Source organism: Oncorhynchus nerka, linkage group LG20, assembly GCF_034236695.1.
Source record: "Oncorhynchus nerka isolate Pitt River linkage group LG20, Oner_Uvic_2.0, whole genome shotgun sequence".
NCBI lineage: Eukaryota > Metazoa > Chordata > Actinopteri > Salmoniformes > Salmonidae > Oncorhynchus > Oncorhynchus nerka.
The window spans coordinates 48,663,353-48,683,057 of NC_088415.1; the positions used below are offsets into that span (position 1 = coordinate 48,663,353).

Consider the following 19,705-nt stretch of genomic DNA (forward strand, 5'->3'; position numbering starts at 1 on the left):
GCGCCCGGCCCGCCACAGGAGTCGCTACGGCACGATGAGACAAGGATATCCCTGCCGGCCAAACGATCCCTAACCCGGACGACGCTAGGCCAATTGTGCGCCGCCCCATGGTCCTCCAGGTCGCGGACGGCTGCGACTGAGCCTGGGCTTGAACCCAGAGTCTCCGGTGGCACAGCTAGCACTGCAATGCAGTGCCTTAGACCACTGCGCCACCAGGGAGGCCCTGTGTGGTAATCATCTTTGAAATCAGCGACAAAAAGTATGGTTTACAAATTATTAGTAGTGAATTGATGTGAGCTTTAGCTGTCAGGTAGCAAGAAAAGTTCGCCTACAATAGCTCAAACTACCGGTACATTCCTGCATTGTAAAGTGTTCTAATGTATTGTCATTGTTTTGCAAACCGTTTTGCAAACCGTAATTAACAGTTTCTAAATTCCTGTACATGCCGTGTCACATTTATTCTGTGCATCATGAGTGGGGAGCTAACATGATGCACCCGTCTCCCAGTGCAGGCTAGCAATGAGTAAGTGGAGCAGGCGCCGTGCTCACTATAATATGGGGTCATCTGCCCTGATATAGACCAGCTTGATCTGTGAAGCACCGAAAGTAATATAAAAACAATTGAATTAATCCATTTGGAATTCAGGTTGTAACCCAACAAAATGTGGAATAAGTCAAGGGCTATGAATACTTTCTGAAGGCACTGCACACAGTATTAACCTAATGGAGACGGGGGAGAACATGAGATTACTCTGAGGACGATGGGGAGAGGGTAGGATGAAACACAGCTAGAGAGAGAGGGGGGAAGAAAGGAGAGAGGATAAATGAGAGGGAGAGTATTCAGGCAGCAAAGAGTACAGAGAGAGACACTCTCCCATAAATGGTCGGAAGAAAATGTGGCATCCTCCGATTGCTATATACAGTTGAAGTCAGAAGTTTACATAAACTCAGGTCGGTGTCTCGGGTCACTTGACCCGAGATGGCATAGCAGTTCAGACGTTTTTTGTCCTCGTCTTGTCGTGTCGTGTATATATATATATTTACAACTTTTTTCACATACATTTTATTTTTATTTTCCATCAACTCATCTTCAATACACTCTCCTGCAACCCGCCTCAACAATTTGTATTTATAAATAAGTATTATTTACCTCAAATCTGCAATCCTCCAAGAAGCTAGCCAGAAGCTAGCCAGAAACTCCAAGAAGCTAGCCAGAAACTAGCCAGAAGCTAGCCAGGAGCTAATCAGAAGCTAGTTAGCTTCTTTACTGGCAACTCGTTAGTATTCAGCTAACCACGGTTTGTGGTCATCAGCTATCCTTTAGCTCGAAAATCTATCGCCAGTTTTGTACGGCGCAGCGCGGCTCGGAACGGAACATACCGGACCAATTTTTCTCTCCATGTCCCTGGATTTCAACTGCTCTCTGGACATTCACTCCCAGATCTCACAGCTAGCTGGCTGCTATCCGTGTGTCTATCTGCTTTCGTCGATTCCGGAGCAAACATCAATTACTCCGGAGCTAGCCAGCTCCGTCAATCACTCCTGAGCTCCGTCAATCACTCCTGGGCTGCAGTCACCTATCCGGACCCGTTTTACTGCCTACGCGGAGCCCCACCGGGCCTTCACAACTGGACTGCCGACGTTATCTACCCGAAGGAGATCGGGCTGGCTCCTCCGTCGCGACGTTACCTGAACGCCCATCTGCGCCTGCTAACCGTTAGCTGTCTTACCGGCTGCTCTCAGAATAGACAATCGGACAATTTATTTATTTTTATTATTATTATGTTTCTTCTTGGGCCTCTATAACTATATCTATTGTTTTTATTTTTTTGTTGTTGTGTGATTTGGACTAATCCCCTCTACCACACGGAACCCCACTAATCTACTGACGGAACGCAAGAGGTGGCTAACAACAGACCTCCATCCTATGCTAGCTTGCTACCGATGTCCTGGCTAGCTGTCTAAATCGCCGTGACCCCCAAACCAACCTCTTCACTCCCTGGACCCTTTTGATCACTCGACTAAGGATGCCTCTCCTTAATGTCAATATGTCTTGTCCATTGCTGTTCTGGTTAGTGTTTATTGGCTTATTTCACTGTAGAGCCTCTAGTCCTGCTCACTATACCTTATCCAACTTATTAGTTCCACCACCCACACATGCAATGACATCTCCTGGTTTCAATGATGTTTCTAGAGACAATATCTCTCTCTTCATCACTCAATACCTAGGTTTACCTCCACTGTATTCACATCCTACCATACCTTTGTCTGTACATTATACCTTGATGCCCCCAGAAACCTCCGTTTACTCTCTGTTCCAGACGTTCTAGACGACCAATTCTTATTGCTTTTAGCCGTACCCTTATTCTTCTCCTCCTATGTTCCTCTGGCAATGTAGAGGTGAATCCAGGCCCTGCAGTGCCTAGCTCCACTCCTATTCCCCAGGCGCTCTCTTTGATGACTTCTGTAACCGTAATAGCCTTGGTTTCATGCATGTTAACATTAGAAGCCTCCTCCCTAAGTTTGTTCTATTCACTGCTTTAGCACACTCTGCCAACCCGGATGTTCTAGCTGTGTCTGAATCCTGGCTTAGGAAGACCACCAAAAATTCAGAAATTTTAATTCCAAACTACAACATTTTCAGACAAGATAGAACTGCCAAAGGGGGCGGTGTTGCAATCTACTGCAAAGATAGCCTGCAGAGTTCTGTCCTACTATCCAGGTCTGTACCCAAACAATTTGAACTTCTACTTTTAAAAATCCACCTCTCTAAAAACAAGTCTCTCACCGTTGCCGCCTGCTATAGACCACCCTCTGCCCCCAGCTGTGCTCTGGACACCATATGTGAACTGATTGCCCCCCATCTATCTTCAAAGCTCGTGCTGCTAGGCGACCTAAACTGGAACATGCTTAACACCCCAGCCATCCTACAATCTAAACTTGATGCCCTCAATCTCACACAAATTATCAATGAACCTACCAGGTATCCCCCCAAAGCCTTAAACACGGGCACCCTCATAGATATCATCCTAACCAACTTCCCCTCTAAATACACCTCTGCTGTCTTCAAACAAGATCTCAGCGATCACTGCCTCATTGCCTGCATCCGTAATGGGTCAGCGGTCAAACGACCTCCACTCATCACTGTAAAACGCTCCCTGAAACACTTCAGCGAGCAGGCCTTTCTAATCGACCTGGCCGGGGTATCCTGGAAGGATATTGATCTCATCCCGTCAGTAGAGGATGCCTGGATATTTTTTTTAAAAGCCTTCCTAACAATCTTAAATAAACATGCCCCATTCAAGAAATTTAGAACCAGGAACAGATATAGCCCTTGGTTCTCCCCAGACCTGACTGCCCTTAACCAACACAAAAACATCCTATGGCGTTCTGCATTAGCATCAACAGCCCCCGTGATATGCAGCTGTTCAGGGAAGCTAGAACCCGTTATACACAGGCAGTTAGAAAAGCCAAGGCTAGCTTTTTCAAGCAGAAATTTGCTTCCTGCAACACTAACTCAAAAAAGTTCTGGGACACTGTAAAGTCCATGGAGAATAAGAACACCTCCTCCCAGCTGCCCACTGCACTGAAGATAGGAAACACTGTCACCACTGATAAATCCACCATAATTGAGAATTTCAATAAGTTTTTTTCTACGGCTGGCCATGCTTTCCACCTGGCTACTCCTACCCCGGTCAACAGCACTGCACCCCCAACAGCAACTCGCCCAAGCCTTCCCCATTTCTCCTTCTCCCAAATCCATTCAGCTGAAGTTCTGAAAGAGCTGAAAAATCTGGACCCCTACAAATCAGCCGGGCTAGACAATCTGGACCCTTTCTTTCTAAAATTATCTGCCGAAATTGTTGCCACCCCTATTACTAGCCTGTTAAACCTCTCTTTCGTGTCGTCTGAGATTCCCAAAGATTGGAAAGCAGCTGCGGTCATCCCCTCTTCAAAGGGGGACACTCTTGACCCAAACTGCTACAGACCTATATCTATCCTACCATGCCTTTCTAAGGTCTTCGAAAGCCAAGTCAACAAACAGATTACCGACCATTTTGAATCTCACCATACCTTCTCTGCTATGCAATCTGGTTTCAGAGCTGGTCATGGGTGCACCTCAGCCACGCTTAAGGTCCTAAACGATATCTTAACCGCCATCGATAAGAAACATTACTGTGCAGCCGTATTCATTGATCTGGCCAAGGCTTTCGACTCTGTCAACCACCACATCCTCATCGGCAGACTCGACAGCCTTGGTTTCTCAAATGATTGCCTCGCCTGGTTCACCAACTACTTCTCTGATAGAGTTCAGTGTGTCAAATCGGAGGGTCTGCTGTCCGGACCTCTGGCAGCCTCTATGGGGGTGCCACAGGGTTCAATTCTTGGACCGACTCTCTTCTCTGTATACATCAATGAGGTCGCTCTTGCTGCTGGTGAGTCTCTGATCCACCTCTACGCAGACGACACCATTCTGTATACTTCCGGCCCTTCTTTGGACACTGTGTTAACAACCCTCCAGGCAAGCTTCAATGCCATACAACTCTCCTTCCGTGGCCTCCAATTGCTCTTAAATACAAGTAAAACTAAATTCATGCTCTTCAACCGATCGCTACCTGCACCTACCCGCCTGTCCAACATCACTACTCTGGAAGGCTCTGACATGCTGCCAAACATACCCTTGTAAAATTGACCATCCTACCAATCCTCGACTTTGGCGATGTCATTTACAAAATAGCCTCCAATACCCTACTCAACAAATTGGATGCAGTCTATCACAGTGCAATCCGTTTTGTCACCAAAGCCCCATATACTACCCACCATTGCGACCTGTACGCTCTCGTTGGCTGGCCCTCGCTTCATACTCGTCGCCAAACCCACTGGCTCCATGTCATCTACAAGACCCTGCTAGGTAAAGTCCCCCCTTATCTCAGCTCGCTGGTCACCATAGCATCTCCCACCTGTAGCACACGCTCCAGCAGGTATATCTCTCTAGTCACTCCCAAAACCAATTCTTTCTTTGGCCGCCTCTCCTTCCAGTTCTCTGCTGCCAATGACTGGAACGAACTACAAAAATCTCTTAAATTGGAAACACTTATCTCCCTCACTAGCTTTAAGCACCAACTGTCAGAGCATCTTACAGATTACTGCACCTGTACATAGCCCACCTGTAATTTAGCCCAAACAACTACCTCTTTCCCAACTGTATTTAATTTATCTATTTATTTTGCTCCTTTGCACCCCATTATTTTTATTTCTACTTTGCACATTCTTCCATTGCAAAACTACCATTCCAGTGTTTTACTTGCTATATTGTATTTACTTTGCCACCATGGCCTTTTTTGCCTTTACCTCCCTTCTCACCTAATTTGCTCACATTGTATATAGACTTGTTTTTTATTACTGTATTATTGACTGTATGTTTGTTTTACTCCATGTGTAACTCTGTGTCGTTGTATGTGTCGAACTGCTTTGCTTTATCTTGGCCAGGTCGCAATTGTAAATGAGAACTTGTTCTCAACTTGCCTACCTGGTTAAATAAAGGTGAAATAAATAAATACAATTTTAAAAATTAAAACTCGCTTTTCAACCACTCCACAAATGTCTTGTCTATCACAGTGCAGGTGCATTTATACGGACTTGATTACACACAGGTGGATTGTATTTATCATCATTAGTCATTTAGGTCAACATTGGATCATTCAGAGATCCTCACTGAACTTCTGGAGAGAGTTTGCTGCACTGAAAGTAAAGGGGCTGAATAATTTTGCATGCCCAATTTCTCAGTTTTTGATTTGTTAAAAAAGTTTGAAATATCCAATAAATGTCGTTCCACTTCATGATTGTGTCCCACTTGTTGTTGATTCTTCACAAAAAAATACAGTTTTATATCTTTATGTTTGAAGCCTGAAATGTGGCAAAAGGTCGCAAAGTTCAAGGGGGCCGAATACTTTCGCAAGGCACTGTATTTCAAGGACTACCTTCAAACTCAGTGCCTCTTTGCTTGACATCGCAGGAAAATCAAAAGAAATCAGCCAAGACCTCAGAAAGAAATTGTAGACCTCCACAAGTCTGTTTCATCTTTGGGAACAATTTCCAAATGCCTGAAGGTACCAGACAACAGCAAAGGACCTTGTGAAGATGCTGGAGGAAACAGGTACAAAAGTATCTATATCCACAGTAAAGTTAGTCCTATATCGACATAACCTGAAAGGCCACTCAGCAAGGAAGAAGCCACTGCTACACTGCCATAAAAAAAGCCAGACTACGGTTTGCAACTGCACATGGGTACAAAGATCGCACTTTTTGTAAAAATGTCCTCTAGTCTGATGAAACGAAAATATAACTGTTTGGCCATAATGACCATCGTTATGTTTGGAGGAAAAAGGGGGAGGCTTGCCAGCCAAAGAACACCCTCCCAACCATGTAGCACGGGGGTGTCAGCATCGTGTTGTGGGTATGCTTTGCTGCAGGAGGGACTGGTGCACCTCACAAAATAGATGGCGTCATGAGGTAGGAATATTATGTGGATATATTGAAGCAACCTCTCAAGACATCAGTCAAGAAGTTATAGCTTGGTCGCAAATGGGTCTTCCAAATGGACAATGACCCCAACCATACTTCCAAAGTTGTGGCAAAATGGCTTAAGGACAACAAAGCCATCACAAAGTCCTGACCTCAATCCTATAGAAAATTTGAGGGCAGAACTGAAAAAGTGTGTGCTAGCAAGGAGGCCACTAAATCTGACTCAGTAACACCAGCTCTGTCAGAAGGATTGGGCCAAAATTCACACAACTTATTGTGGGAAGCTTGTGGAAGGCTACCCAAAATGTTTGGCCCAAATTAAACCTTTTAAAGGCAATGCTACCAAATACTAATTGAGTGTATGTAAACTTCTAACCCACTGGGAATGTGATGAAAAAAATGAAATAAATCATTCTCTCTACTATTATTCTGACATTTTACATTCTTAAAATAAACTGGTGATCCTAACTGACCTAAGACAGGGAATTATTTTACTAGGGTTAAATGTCAGGAATTGTGAAAAACTGAGTTTAAATGTATTTGGCTAAGGTGTATGTAAACTTCTGACTTCAACGGTACTTCCACATCTCACTAGCAGGAAAGGGGAAGAGAGAGAGAAAGAGAGATGAAGACAGAGATATACCATATAGAAAGAGGTGAGGATGAGTTACCATCATTATCTGTGCCCACTTTCCATTCAATCAAGCCTAATCCATAAGCATTGCATAGTAGATGATGATGATGGACTACTAATTATGGGCATTTTACTCATCCTACTTTATCTCCACGTCCACACACTCCCAGACAAGAATTTTCACACCCAACCGGAGCCACAAACAAAAACGATTGTTTGTCACCATTTTGGTTTCCTCACTGATATAAAATGTTCCATTGACTCCCAGCTTTTCCTTCCATATCTGATCTTGTTTCTCGTTTGGCATAAGGGCAAGACATTAACCAATGTCAGTGGATTACTGAGGTGAGCCGAATAAAATAATACTAATTATAAATAATAAATTAATAATAAAAATGTGTCAAACCAAGCTTCTGCTTGTCATTGTGTGTGCGTGGTGCGCTTTTTAATGTGTGAGCCGGCGCCATAATCTGTTATCTACATTTACATTCTAGTCATTTAGCAGACACTCTTATCCAGTTAGTGCATTCATCAAACCCAAGTCCTCTCGAGGTTACGGGAGAAGGAGAGAAAGAGACAGGGATATGTTTGGAAAGGATCTCAAAGCTCTGCAGGATGAGCGGGAGAAGGAGGCGAGGGAGGCAATCAAATTAAGCACACTACTGTTATCATCTGGAACCCGCTAGGAAGAGTGGGATTCTCTGTGTTGGGTGGGGGTGAATTGGGTTATGTGTGTCTGTTTCTGTTTGTGAGTATGTTTGTTTAGTTGGTGCATAGGGAAATCGGCACAGTGCCCCTTGTGGCAAAAGTAAGAACTGCCATTGAATACATTGAAAATACATGGTCATAGAGGAGAATAACATTTACGATAAAGGAAAAGTGACTTCTTCACAAAATAGAGGAATACAAAGACAAAAAGACATAGAGAATGAGAAGGCATCAGCAATCATCCTGAGAGTGGATTATGGTCACCAAGACAGTCGTGAAGAGGACATGACAAAACCTATTCCCCTCAGGAGACTGAAAAGATTTGGCATGGGTATTCAGATCCTCAAAAGGTTCTACAGCTGCACCATCGAGAGCATCCGGACTGGTTGCCTCACTGCCTGGTATGGCAACTGCTCGGCCTCCGACCGCAAGGCACTACAGAGGGTAGTGCGAACGGCCCAGTACATCACCGGGGCTGAGCTGCCTGCCATCCAGGACCTCTATACCAGGCGGTGTCAGAGGAAGGCCCTAAGAATTGTCAAAGACTCCAGCCACCCTAGTCATAGACTGTTCTCTCTGCTGCCGCATGGCAAGCGGTACCTGAGCGCCAAGTCTAGGTCCAAGAGGCTTCTAAACAGCTTCTACTCCCAAGCCATAAGACTCATAAGACCATAAGACCTAATCAAATGGCTACCCAGCCTATTTGCTTTGCCCCCCCCCCCCCCCCATACCGCTGCTACTCTCTGTTCTTATCATCTATGCATAGTCACTTTAATAACCCCACCTGCATGTACATATTACCTCAACTAATCTGTGCCTCAGCACATTGACTCTGTACCGGTAACCCCTGTATATAGTCTTACTATTGGTATTTCACTGTTGCTCTTTAAATTAATTACTTGTTACTTTTATTTCTTATTCTTATTTGTATTTTTTTTTAACTGCATTGTTGGTCAGGGGCTCCTAAGTAAGCATTTCACTGTAAGGTCTACCTGTTGTATTCGGCACATGTGACTAATAGAATTTGATTTGAATCAGTCAGTGGGTCACATTACAGCCGCTACAGTAGGGCAGCAGAGCTGGGACCCTACTGATGGGGCCAGCAGCCAGGTAAAATGGTTAAATGACACCTCACAGAGATGACTAACACCCAATTAAGAGAGAGAGAGAGTGAGAATCCGAAATCTACAGTTGAACCTATCCATATGACAGAAAATGTGGATAGCCAATATCAGTCATGTGTCATCTCTTCCTTTATTCCACAACATTTCTATCTCCATTGAAATATCAAGATATTTAAGAAATGACCAAGAGAAAACTGGCCATTCACACAAGAAGAGCTGAGTGAGTAATTTTGAATTATGAATTAAAATGTCTAATTTCGCTGACATTTTTTATCGTCATAACCCCCTCCGTCTTTGTCTTTTCCTAAAAAACTTTTATTTAACACACATAATCTAGAAGAAAAAGAAACGCACACCTATTTAGGACAGGTGCTGGCTAGCGGAGTAGAAAACCTGAAAATGAAGGAGAGCCGCACACTCTAGGAGCTCAGATGCAAAAATGCAATATCAAGTTTACCAACAAATGTGCTGCTTCCATCAGGCCTGTTGTGACATGTTTTTACCCGACATGTACTTTACTCACATGGAAACCTGGATGGAAACCTGGTTAGTGAGAGAGAGAGAGAATGGTAGGAGATGGAGAGATACATACACAGTAAAGGAGGGGAGAGAGGAAAAGAGAAAGAGGAAGGATAGAGAGAATGGTGATGGGGAGAGGTCGAGAGAAATACAGTGCGGGTGTGAAAGAGGAGACGGAGAGAAAGAATGAGATTGAGTCTAGTCTATCAACGGTGCATGAGGCAGGGCATGCTCCAGGGCCACTCTACACACACACAACATTGATCTCCCCATCGATCTGGGCGCTCCAAAATAAATTCTGAGGCACGGGCGCTCGCTGGGTTTCCATCTCCTCCCCACCGCAGCGCTCCGCATAGGTTGGGAGATCGAGTGTTTACCCGTCTCTCTCTGTCGGCTCCAGGTTCAATATTAGGAGAGCTAACACAGCTCGAGCTCTCCCGGCCTCCTCTCAAACACACACTGCCCCCAATTTCTCTTCATGTTCTGCTGAACGGTAACCCTGGATAAGTGCCGGCTAACTTCCCCCCTCTTCTTTCTATCGCTTTTCTCTCTGTTCTTCCCTAAAAACGTCAGTTCTCACACTTGAGGGTCATTCAAACAGATTTAAACAAAGCAGAGCACCCTGTGTTTTTAATTCAAATGATATCAGGCCATTATCAGCACGCTGGACCAGTGGACTAACCCATAGAAATGTGGCTCCCAAATTACCCATTTTAGAAAGAGGGAATTAATGAAAAGAGCTGCTTAGGCTGGGATGTCCATGAAGGCCAGTGCTGGCTGAGTTATGTGCACACTATTATTTCAGTACAAAAACCCACTAAACTGTTCAGATGTAGTGGCCGTACATTGACTTGGTATCTGGAGTGGCCAGAGGCACAATCCAGGCCGTTATCTTACAGCGCAGTACAATACAACTTGAATACTGGCATTTGCTTTAATATGGTACTACATTATCCATGCCTTGCCCATTCAAATGGGAGGGCCATCAACATGTAATGAGAAAGAAATATATGGTCCCATAGTGCTTATGACGACTTTAGGAATGCCCTATCAAGCCTTTATAAGTTGTGGTTTGTTTAAAGTGTGAAAAATATGAAGAAATACAATAAAACCTTAAGGACTGCTAAATAGTTGGTTAAATAGTTAAACAATAGCTACCCGGAACATCGGCATTGTCCCTTTTTGCACTGGTCTCTTGACTCATCACATACGCAACTGTTACTGTTAATAATGATCTATCTACCCAGTCACTTTATCCCTACCTATATCTACCTCAACTACCTCGTACCCCTGCACATCTACTCTACTCGGTACTGGTACCCCATGTATGTGTTATTCATTATATATTTTCAGACTATTTCTGTTGTTGTTGTTTTTGTTTGGGGGGGAGCTGCAAGAAAGAATTGCACTGTTAGTCTATAGCTGTTGTTTACGAAGCATGTGACAAATTTAATTAGAAGTGTGGTACATGGCCAATATGCCACGGCCAAAGGCTGTTCTTAAGCAGGATGCAACGTGGAGTGCCTGGATACAGCCTTTAGTCGTGGTATATTGGCCATTTATCACAAACCCCCGAGGTGCCTGAATTATATTATAAACTGGTTACCAACATAATTAAAGTAGTACAAATAAATGTTTTGTCAAACCCATGGTATATGATCTGATATACCACGGCTTTCAGCCAATCAGCAGTCAGGGCTCGAACCACCCAGTTTATTATGTCTGATATCCCACGGCTTTCAGCCAATCAGCATCCAGGACCTAAAGTACCCGGTTAATATACTTATAAAACATATACTTCTCTCTTCACTCCCTCCCTCCAGCAGACCTCTCCACCATCCCAGACAACAACATAATACCCGCCAGTGTGAGCTGCCTGGACCTTCTGTGCTGACAAGATGTATTGGATGGAGAAAGAGAATAAGAACCTGTCATCCAGTTTCCCCTGACCCGCTGCGCCCCTCTCTACGCTTCTCATCTTCTAGTTTGCTATTTTTTCTCAGTGTGAAACTGTCAAATGGAACTCTTTTATATACGGAAGTACAGGGTTTGTCATTTGGGATTAAACTGCTGTCCAGCATCTCTCATTGTAGACTTTAAATGCATCTTGAAGAAGGGACTCTAGATAAGGACATTGGATAAATCAGACTGAGTAGCTACATAGCTCTGTGTTGTATGATTTCCCCCCACAAATGAATACATTTTATTAATCCTTGAAAGCCTAATATTACCAATTACTGTGTACATATACACTCTGCATTCAAAATCAAATCAACGCTAAGTATCTTAAGTAGCTCCTAATGCCTTATTAATGACTGATTGAGTCGTTAACATACACTACCGTTCAAAAGTTTGGGGTCACTTAGAAATGTCCTTGTTTTTGAAAGAGCAACACATTTTTTGTATATTAAAATAACATCAAATTGATCAGAAATACAGTGTAGACATTGTTAATGTTGTAAATGACTATTGTAGCTGGAAACGGCTGATTTTTTATGGAATATCTACATAGGCATACAGAGGCCCATTATCAGCAACTATCACTCCTGTGTTCCAATGGCACATTGTGTTAGCTAATCCAAGTTTATAATTTTAAAAGGATAATTGATCATTAGAAAACCTTTTTGCAATTATGTTAGCACAGCTGAAAACTGTTGTGCTCATTAAAGAAGCAATAAAACTAGCCTTCTTTAGACTAGTTGAGTATCTGGAGCATCAGCATTTGTGTGTTTGATTACAGGCTCAAAATGGCCAGAAAAAAAAAAAGAAAAAAAAAAACTTTCTTCTGAAAAAATGAAGGCTATTCCATGCGAGAAATTGCCAAGAAACTAAAGATCTCGTACAATGCTGTGTACTAAGCCCTTCACAGAACAACGCAAACTGGCTCTAACCAGAATAGAAATAGGAGTGGGAGGCCCCAGTGCTCAACTGAGCAAGGGGACAAGTACATTAGATTGTCTAGTTTGAGAAACAGATGCCTCACAAGTCCTCAACTGTCAGCTTCTTTAAACAGTACCCGCAAAACACCAGTCTCAACGTCAACAGTGAAGAGGCGACTCCGGGATGCTGTCCTTCTAGGCAGAGTTCCTCTGTCCAGTGTCTGTGTTCTTTTGCCCATCTTAATCTTTTTTTTATTGGCCAGTCTGAGATAGGGCTGTTTCTTTGCAACTCTGCCTAGAAGGCCAGCATCCCGGAGTCGCCTCTTCACTGTTGAAGATCAGCACTCCTACTCTGAGACACTTTGTGGATATGGGCCCTGTACACCGTAGTCCTCACTGGTCATAATCAATACAGAAGCAGCTCTTCTTATTTTTGTGAATAGCAGCATAGTCACTAAATCTCCCGATGCAGATCTGGTTCATCAGGAGGAAGTTGCGCCCCACAGGCCACCATCGCCCTTTACCCAGAACTCCACTGTGCTCCCAGCGGGTAGGTCTGGATAATTATGGGCCTTTTGGTGGCTGTATATGGCCTGTTCCTCTAGCTGATGTAATTACCTCACTCTCTCTCTCTCTTTCTCTTTATACATCTGTCTTTCTTTATCAGTTTCTCTGTTTCTCTCCCTGTCTCTCTCCCTTCACTCCCTCTCTCTTCCCTCCATCTCTCCCTCCCTCTCTCTCTCCCCCTTCCATCCCTCTCTCCCTATTCCCTCCCTCCCTCTTTCTCTCCCCTCCTTCCTCCCTCTCTCTGTTTCCCTTCCTCTCTTTCTGTTCCTGTTTCCTTCCCTCTATCTGGCAAGCCCTTTAGTCACACAGGCCCTGCTATTAGCCAGCCACTAGCCAGCACAGCAATCAGCTGATGGATTAGCATTGTAGCGACAGCATAGAGGGAGAAAAACACGACACAAAGCCCATTGTAGCATATTGCTTTGTGCTTTCAGCCCTGCAAACCCCTAGTGGGGTGGCTGGTGCTGCTATGCTAACTAGTGGTGGTTACGATGAGCCAAATAGGCTTCACTGTTGTCATCTGTTGGCTCTGGACCGTGGTAGACAGACACAGCGTGCGTCGAGGTGTTTTGTCATCTGGTGGCTGGTATAACTTGTGATAGAAGACATAATGGCATTTCTAATAGGCTCATGGCAAGTTTCTTCAAATCCTGTCATAATACTGTATCTCTATGATGACATAACAGCTTCTTTACTCGCAGAGGTACAGAACATGCCACTGTACTGTAGCGCAATGCTAGCAGGACTCATTCTGAAGGTATGAAAGAGCACAAAAGACTGCAATGGACTCAATAGTAGCTAGCGTGATGCTAGCTGAGAAACTATACAATACATCAGGGTACAGCTCTACACAGCACAACACTGACTGAAACAGACTGAATAGTACCATAATGCTAGCTAGGACTCTCTATACATAAGGGACCGTATAGACCGTACAGTAGTAGTAGACAAAACTGACTGAACAGTAGCTAGCGTAATGATAGTTAGCTGATCTCACCGTACAGTAAATACAACACTTCATGTCAGTACACAACACTGAACAGTAGTAGCTAACGGGATGTCAATGGACTGAAACAGACACAGTGCCTTCAGAAAGTATTCATACCCCTTGACTTATTACACACATTGTTGTGTGACACACTGAATTCAAACTGGATTACCCATCTACACACAATACACCATAATGTCAAAGTGAAAATAGTTTTTTAGTAACGTTTATTGAAAATTAAATATATACACACCCTTGAGTCAATAGAATCCCTTTGGGAGTGATTAAAGCTGTGAGTCTTTCTGGGTAAGTCTCAAAGAGCTTTGCACACCTAGATTTTATCATATTTGCCCATTATTCTTTTTAAAATTCTTCAAGCTCTGTGAAGTTGGTTGTGTATCATTGCTTTTCATTGCTTTTCAAACTAACTAGGCCACTCAGGATACATTCAATGTCGTCTTGATAAGCAACTCCAGTGTATATTTGGCCTTGTATTTTAAGTTATTGTCCTGCTGAAAGGGTCATTTGACTGTCTATTGTCTATTGGAAAGCAGACTGAACCAGGTTTCCACTAGGATTTTACCTGTGCTTAGCTCTGTTTATTTTTATCCTGAAAAACTCTCTTGTCCTTGCAAATGCAGCTACTGTACCACCATGCTTGAAAATATTAAGAGTGGTACTCAGTGACGTACTGTGTTGCATTTTCCCCAAACATAATGCTTTGTATTCAGGACTTAAAGTACATTTCTTTGCCATTTTTTTGCAGTTATACTTTAGTGCCTTATTGCAAACAAGATGCATGTTTTGGAATATTTTTGTCTGTACGTGAGTCCTTCTCTTCACTGTCATTTAGGTTAGTATTGTAGAGTAACTACAATGTTGTTGATCCATCCTCAGTTGTCTCCTATCACAGTCATTAAACTCTAACTGTTTTAGTCAGCATTGGCCTCATGGTGAAATCTCTGAGCGGTTTCCTTCATCTCTGGCAACTGAGTTAGCAAGGAGGTCTGTAGTATCTTTGTAGTGACTAGGTGTATTGATACACCATCCGTAGTGTAATTAGTAACTTCATCATGCTCAAAGAGACATTCAACGTATTTTTACCCATCGACCAATAGGTGCCCTTCTTTGTGGGGCATTGGAAAACCTCCCTGGTACTTATTGACTCAAGCCATTTCAGCTTTTCATTTTTGTAAAAAATCATTTTAACATCATTCCACTTTGACATTATGTGGTATTGTGCCAGTGACACAAAATCTAACTGTATCAATTTTAAATTCAGGCTCTAACACCTATTTTTGGGGGAAAAGGGGGTGGGAATACTTTCTAAAGGCACTGTATCTAGCATGACGTGCTAGCTAGCAAGACTCACCGCAGGGTCCTTTGCGCAGCACCTTGATGCGCCGCTGCGTGTTGCACTGGGCCTTCGCCAGCTCACACTCATTGGAGTAGGTCGAGGAGTCCGAGCCACACACAGGCGCCACAACCGACGGACACACCATCTTCTTGCAGACGCACTCTGTCTTGGAGGGGTCGGCCGCAACACGTTCACATACTGACCCGAAGCCGCATAGCATTCCTCTGCAATCTGAGGAGAAATAAAAAATGATCCGTTTAGAATTGATTTGAACGTTTGATTTGACAGAGATCGAGAAAAAGAGCAATGCAGTATGTTATTTGTGAGGGAGGAAATGTCCTACTGGCCAACGGGAGTACAACTTTCAGACCGTTCAAAAACACTTCAAAGAATGCCATTACTGAAAGTTGAAGGGCCTTAGCTACATAACAGTTGACACTTGACAAAAAACAGAGTTAACGACTAGTTTACTCGACATATTCATGGGTTAAATAGCTTCGTTACAACTCCAAATACAGGAGCTACATACAATATCCACTACATACCTACATCTTTATTGACCCCTGTAATATAGACGTCAGCTTGGTACCTTTGAGCATCATTTATCTGGCCAGTGTCCACACATCCATACCACTACACTAAAGCTGACTTAAACAGCAGGTAACTCTCACAGGTAGTGGATTTGAATAGAAATCAATGAGACTGACGGAGGACAAAGCGTAGTCCTTCCTGGCTGAGCTTAGGAGGGCCCTGATCTTAAGAGTCTCCTTGGTTCGGAGCTTTTGATGGCCCTTGCGGCCCCTTTGGATGCCCCGCATCTCCTATTTAGTCCCCCCCCCCCCTTCACAGATCTCCCCCAGCTACGTCTTATCACTGGTTCCCAGGCCAGTGCTGAACGCGAGTGGGCATGTTCACATTGACTAGCCCGGCAGCTGTCTGTCTCGCTCTCACTTGTTGTTGAACACACACACAGGCGCGCACATGTACACTACACACTCATGTACGCACACACACGCACACATATATTAACACACAGCTCTGTTATGTGTGTGTGTGTGTGTGGAAGGAGAGGGCAGCATCTGTTCCCGCATCTGTCTTAGGCTTCCAGATCTCTTTCTCTACCCCCTCTCCATTGACAGGTGAGTGTGTGTGTCTGTGTTACAGTGAGAGAGGACAGGCGAGGGCTTCCGTTCTCAATGTTAGACCACCTGAGGAACTGGGGCCTGACAGATACCTGAGCTAGTCTTTCTTTCGTTGAAGGGGGAAGAAAAGAAAGAGAGTGAAGAAAGAGAGAGCGTGTGTGCATTTTGTGTGTGTACATGCAGTGTGTGTGTGTGTGGGGGGTGGGGTGCGAGTATGAGAGGTGCAACTATGGAGTCTGACAGCACATGGTCAGTAATGTGAAAACCATGTCAAGACTCCTTCAATGCTCCTCTCTCCTCTAGTGCCTGTGAACAATGGCTATACGGTTACTTTTAGCTGGCAGATCACCCCACAGGCATGTGTGTGTGTATTGTGTGTGTGTGTGTGTGTGTGTGTATTGTGTGTGTGTGTGTGTGTGTGTGTGTGTGTGTGTGTGTGTGTGTGTGTGTGTGTGTGTGTGTGTGTGTGTGTGTGTGGATGAGTTTAACTATACTTGTGAAGTCCCCACAATAATAGTAAACAAACAAACAAACAAAAATGTACCAACTGAGACATTTTACTTGGTCCCCACAAGGGCAAATGCTATTTCTAGGGATTTTATGGTTAAAGTTAGAATTAGTGCTATGGTTAGAATTAGTGTAGGGTTAGAATTAGTGCTATGGTTAGAATTAGTGTAGGGTTAGAATTAGTGCTATGGTTAGAATTAGTGTAGGGTTAGAATTAGTGTAGGGTTAGAATTAGTGTAGGGTTAGAATTAGTGTAGGGTTAGAATTAGTGTAGGGTTAGAATTAGTGTAAGGGGTTAGAATTAGTGTTTGGGTTAGAATTAGTGTTTGGGTTAGAATTAGTGTAGGGTTAGAATTAATGTTTGGGTTAGAATTAGTGTTTGGGTTAGAATTAGTGTAGGGTTGGAATTAGTGTAGGGTTAGAATTAGTGTAGGGTTAGAATTAGTGTAGGGTTGGAATTACTGTAGGGTTAGAATTAGTGTAGGGTTAGAATTAGTGTAGGGGTAGAATTAGTGTAGGGTTGGAATTAGTGTAGGGTTAGAATTAGTGTAGGGTTAGAATTAGTGTAGGGTTAGAATTAGTGTAGGGTTAGAATTAGTGTAGGGTTAGAATTAGTGTAGGGTTGGAATTAGTGTAGGGTTAGAATTAGTGTAGGGGTAGAATTAGTGTAGGGGTAGAATTAGTGTAGGGATAGAATTAGATTTAGGAGCTAGATTTGGACCTTTAAATTACATGCTGGTGGATTTCTTTCTACCCAACGGAGAACATCCCATTTGAGAGAGAGAGCATGTCCAGTGTGTGGCTTTAATGGATGAAAATGCCTTGTCCTTGTAATGCTCACTCTGTTTTGGGGAGCGATCATCCATAATACATGATGTCATGCTCTCACTGGTGAGAGAGGGGTGTGTGGACTGATATGGGATAGTTAGGTATGACAGTGTTGACAGAAATTAGAAGAAGGACAACTCTAGGAACTGCTTAGATGTTAGAGGATGCTAGACAGTTCGCGATTAAGTCATATTGTTAGTAAAAAACAATGTGTTTACCTCAGAGTTAGTATTGTATTACTTCCACTATGTGTTGCATGATTATTTCATCTTCATACTGTTCTTTTCTCTCTCTGTGGGACTGCAACAGTGGGACTGTGTGATATTGAGTTAACTGTCTCTTACGAAAAAACATTGCAGTCACAGTTCAGTATAACTGTACCTTCAGGTGTTTGAAAATTGTTCACAAGGATGTGGAGGTCTACAATTTTTTTCTGAGGTCTTGGCTGATTTCTTTCGATTTTCCCATGATGTCAAGCAAAGAGGCACTGAGTTTGAAGGTAGGCCTTGAAATACATCCACAGGTACACCTCCAATTGACTCAAATTATGTCAATTAGCATATCAGAAGCTTCTAAAGCCATGACATCATTTTTGGGAATGTTCCAAGCTATTTAAAGGCACAGTCAACTTAGTGTATGTAAACGTTCTGACCCACTGGAATTGTTATACAGTGAATTATAGATTATTTCACAACAATTGTTGGAAAAATTACTTGTTTCATGCACATAGTAGATGTCCTAACCGACTTGCCGACTTGTTAACAAGATATGTGTAGTGGTTAAAAAAATGAGTTTTAATATGAGCAAAAAATGCTACATTTTATTTGGAAATGAAGGGCCTTTTTATATAATACATTTGAATTCGGAGGGCAGAAATGATTAAATATTAATGCATTAGACCTCCCACTGAAGGCACCAGTCATACAAAAGTTCTACTTAAATCTGAACTTAATTTTCGAGCAAATTAGTAAGAAAGTCTCACCCTGTGTTCAAGAACGGACTTTTTTCCTATATTCAGATTACAACCTCTCACTTTCGGTTATTTGAAAATGTAATAATCTCCAAAATATCGCTATTTTTAAAACAAGCCATAGAAAGCTGGTTGCGATTTTAGTTTCATTCACCAGAAAAGAGAGAACAAATAAGATCACAGAGGGTTTTGTTAAGGATTTTCTCTGAAATGTGAAATAGTGGTTTGATGGATTCAGGGAAGCTCACCATTCATGTATTTTGTGGTGGTTGCAATAATGATCATTTATGTTCACTTTACCAGCTTAAATGTTGTTTTGTTTCAGCTGAAGCTGCTGATCTAGGCAGGGACATCGGGATGTCGGCGAGTACATTTATAGATTTTAAAGTAGCTGCCTAGTTAAATAAATAACTGTCCCTTGGGCCAAGCCAGATAGAAAGCTTGCTGGGGTGCAACAGTTCAAGTAAATGTATGATAATGCAATGAATAACAATATAATTATATAGTGATACACTACAGTACTAACTGTTTACTCAAAAGTGATATACAAAAACACAATCATTGGTCTGGGAGGACATCTGCTCAGCCATTTCAGAAATGTGTTGGACCAGTACATGACAGAAAGAGAGAATAATGTTACATGGTAAAATACACTGAAATAAGCTTTGTAATTGCCTGATGTCTTTAAATGAGTCAGGTTTAGGGAATATATAGTTTCATTAATCATGTACATCAATGAAGACAGACATTTGATTTACAGTTCGAAAACAACCCTGTATGTACTGTACATACTTTAGCAGAGCAGATGTCAAAGCCTGCACACACTGTATCAAATCAACGTTTGTTTGTCACATGGGCTGAATACAACCTTACAGTTGCTCTGCAGTAGATGGGTTGGGCCCGTCTCACACCATACGATGCTGGCATCTTTCAATTTCATCAAGAAGCAAATGACAT

At 42.9% G+C, this 19,705-nt stretch overlaps 1 protein-coding gene across 3 annotated transcripts in view; it reads right to left on the reverse strand.

Annotated features, from left to right (window-relative positions):
* Window positions 1-19,705, reverse strand: part of LOC115101912 (agrin-like) — a 492,981-nt gene that overhangs the window by 214,792 nt on the left and 258,484 nt on the right. For all 3 annotated transcript variants that reach the window (XM_065005557.1, XM_065005556.1, XM_065005558.1), the window contains one exon: window positions 15,317-15,532. In XM_065005557.1, the coding sequence (XP_064861629.1) occupies window positions 15,317-15,532 (216 nt within the window). The remainder of the gene's footprint in view (window positions 1-15,316; window positions 15,533-19,705) is intronic.